General features: G+C 46.6%; 1 protein-coding gene across 3 annotated transcripts; it reads right to left on the bottom strand.

The window, feature by feature from the left end:
* Window positions 1-224: 224 nt before the first annotated feature.
* Window positions 225-2,644, bottom strand: LOC100283699 (uncharacterized). Of its 3 annotated transcripts, none has more exons than XM_020552233.2 (3): window positions 2,217-2,642; window positions 2,036-2,073; window positions 225-727 (listed from the first exon to the last, which is right to left on the bottom strand). In XM_020552233.2, the coding sequence occupies exon 3, from the start codon at window positions 717-719 to the stop codon at window positions 465-467; it is 255 nt and encodes an 84-aa protein (XP_020407822.1). In that variant the 5' UTR covers window positions 720-727; window positions 2,036-2,073; window positions 2,217-2,642; the 3' UTR covers window positions 225-464. The 3 variants fall into 3 exon arrangements, with proteins under 3 accessions (XP_020407822.1, XP_023158064.1, NP_001152943.1); XM_023302296.2 differs by having other exon boundaries at window positions 2,191-2,569; NM_001159471.2 differs by having other exon boundaries at window positions 228-727; window positions 2,367-2,644.
* Between the last annotated feature and the right edge of the window lie 685 nt (window positions 2,645-3,329).

Below are 3,329 nucleotides of genomic sequence, written 5' to 3'. Positions count from 1 at the left end.
TCAGTACTAGTATAGGATCTTGAATTGAGCCCTGCTAATCGATAGATCATTCTTGTTGTGGAAGTAAAGAATAGAGATGAAAGCAAGTGGGGCTAATAGCCTAATACACTATGCAGTTTTCTCCTCATTGTTATGCAGTACTTAGAATACCCTACCAGAACAGAATCCAATCAATTGCCTAGCTCTGATACTAGACTTCTTGTAATCCTTCAGAAGATAAACAATAAGAACAAACCAATATGGGATAAGATTAGGAAATCAGCCCTAAGAAAAGCAATAATTTCATTTGTTCCACTACAAGCTTGGAAGCATACACAGGATCAGGCGCTGACATCAGGATTTATACTAAGTACGGAAAACAATATGTAGTAGTTAAAATAAAGCATCACAGAAGTACCAGAAAAACATCAGTCTTCTCTGAGAACTGAGAGTCGCTTGGTGCAGTTCTAGATGTCCATAGTACCTTAGCCCTTAAACTGCCACTCTCTACGGCACATGGGGCAAAGGGGTGTGGATGTTTGAGAATTGACCCACTTCAGTATGCAGTGAAGATGATAAGCATGGTTGCAGACACCCCAAATGAGTGGGCAATCATCACCAGGGAACTTACAGTCAGGACAGCAGCCATCAAAAGCCATCCTGCATATGCCACATGTCTCATCCTGTGCATCCCACGTCCAAGAAGCCACTGCATGCCACTGAAGAATCTTGACCTTCATAGTGCTACCTGGAATGCAACAATATATAAACAAGAGACGTTTTATTCACTGCATCTTGTCATATGCAGAATCCATTGAACAAGTAATGTATGGGCAGTTTGAATTAGTAGTCCACTACGCAGAAAAGAAATCCTCAATCAACTGATGAAGAGAATGAGATATTTGGGCTTTAACATATTACTGCAGAGTGACTCTTACAGGAAAAAAACAATTGATCCACATTTAGGGTTTCCCACCAAAATATAACCCCAAATCCAGAGGTCTCCTAACAGCAATGCCAGCACCAGTGGAGAGGAGAGACTAGGACACGAACTAGAGATTGAAAAGATCCTTCAGAGTTGCTGGATGTGACATAAGAAACAGTGCGCCGGAACTGGATCAACAGGATTGCTAACTGTTACACGAGATAAGTTTAAATAAACTCAAGCTAAATCCTAGTATCATCGTACATCATAACTGACATCATAACCGACGCAACAACTAACATTAGACTGAAATAGACCAAGAAGTCGTGAAAATGGCATTACCAATTTGTGATTCTCTCCAGTTATTTGGGAATCAATAACTTTGTAACTTCTTAATCTGGGAGCAAGAACGAGAGAAGGGACATGCACAGACTGGGCATCCGCCAGCACAGTGGAAGCCAGAGAAGGGGAGCCAACTAATAAGGCAGAGGCACTGGAGCATATGGCATGATCCGAGAGGTCATGAAAGTTGGTGGTGTGGGATGTGGGAGCAGCGGCTGGTATAAGACCCCGTGCTCACTGGCTTGGAGGGAGGGGAGAGGGGAAGGGGGATGACCGGATGAGAGACTGCACTATTGGGCTAAAGCTAGTATCCCTGGTAAGTGGTAATTACTGGGCCAATTCAGTGCTGGCCTCCAGCGCCAAGCCTACGTTCGCACATAGATCGGGCTGGTTTCACGCTCTGTAGATCTCCTTAATACAAAGTTTGGCATTGCTCCATAGATGTTATGCTTCCTCACCAAGTAAACCGACAGCACGCACCATGACCAACTAACAAACAACCATGTTGATCAACCCACTAGGCCCGACTCCGATGGAGACACAGTGGTCAGCTTCTTCCTCCCCTCCAATGATCCACTTGTGGCACACTCAGCCCTGACTGCCTGAGGCCTGACCCGGCACTGCCCATGAATGGCGTATCCAGGATTTTAAGAAAGGGTGGTCCAAGTTAACATAATTTCTTTTAGTACTGCAAATGTAACATGCCAACATGCAAGTAAAAAGTTTACCAAAATGTTTAAACCTCAGGGGGAAAAATGCATGTTACATTTGCTAATACAAATAACTTGCCTTGTTGGTTGCTGCCTCCACCTCTCGATTCAGCCAGTCTGCCAATACAAGAAAAAAAAAGCACATCAGGAATTTGCCCCAATCCATCTAGCAGTTCACAGATTGCAATCGGCAATTTCAAACATTTGTCCCTGCTCATTACTCAAACTCAGTACCCAATACTCTATTTCTCTGTATTCACCCGTCACAAGAGATGCTCAGACGCAGAAGCCGGAAGACAGTAGATACGCAATAGCGGTTGGAGGACAGCGCCGCTGGCGGCCAGGTAGCGGTCGCCAGTGCCCGCCCGGTGAGCCGTGGACTTGTGCCTGGTGGGCTGCAGAGTGCTAACCTGACGCTCGCTTGCTTTGCTGCTCCTGCTCTGCTCGGAGCTTCGGATGGGGCGGAGTGCGGAGGCGCGGACTGCGGTTCGCCTGCGCCGGTGCCGCCCTCGCACCCTGGGGGCCTGCCGGCCTGGACTCGGGTGGCACGGCGCGGATTCAAAAGGGTAGGAGGCACTGCGCGAAGGCAGAGGGAGCTGGGCAGCAGGCCGCCGGGGTGGCGTCGTCGGAGTCGTAACCGTGGGTTAGGGCATCGGGAGGGAGTGAAGATGGGCTGAGGCAGGCCTTTAACTATTTGTTGGCATTTCATTTCATCAAGTAGGCCTTCAGAGATAAGTGATTGCAGTTTTTTTAAAAAAATATATATATGTTACAGCAAGTTTAATAATGGGACCCCGTTTAATAATATAGAGCATAGTAAGTTTAATAATGTTGTTATATTATATATGGCCAACTAAAAGTCTAACATAAAATAACTCTCTCATAATAATAGTTTGTAAATTTAATATTTGGTCCACCACTCTCTCTCTCTCTTATAACACTAGTTGTACATTTTCAATGGAATACTAGTGAGCAGTATGCTTCTCTTCTCTCTATTTCTCTTTCTTTCATATCACCATAAATCTAATTTGTTATCTCTTACAGTCCGCCTACCAGTGATGGAGCACGACTACAAATTTCAGTATGGCAACGAGGAACGTATCGACTATCGAGCGGTCGGATGACATGCTCTGAGGCGGTGTCGACTGGCGGGCGCTTGTTGTCGACGGTAGACGCACGGTGGCGGCAGACTATGCCAGCAGGGCACGAAGGTGAACATGCTCGTGCGCACCATATCACGGTGCGAGCACCTACACGTGAGCCTAGATAATGTGGGAGAAGGCAAAGTTGTAGACGGCTCAGTTGCACGCCATGGAACTAGAGGAGCGGCTGCGTGCATGCGGAGGCAGATGGCAGATCGGGAGGGGCATGGT

This window comes from Zea mays, chromosome 1, assembly GCF_902167145.1.
Source record: "Zea mays cultivar B73 chromosome 1, Zm-B73-REFERENCE-NAM-5.0, whole genome shotgun sequence".
Taxonomy (NCBI): domain Eukaryota; kingdom Viridiplantae; phylum Streptophyta; class Magnoliopsida; order Poales; family Poaceae; genus Zea; species Zea mays.
This window is presented reverse-complemented; position numbering and strand designations above follow the sequence as displayed.

Coding starts and splice junctions, on each gene's coding strand:
- LOC100283699 (NM_001159471.2), bottom strand. CDS start 719: ATGAAGGTCAAGATTCTTCAGTGGCATGCAGTGGCTTCTTGGACGTGG.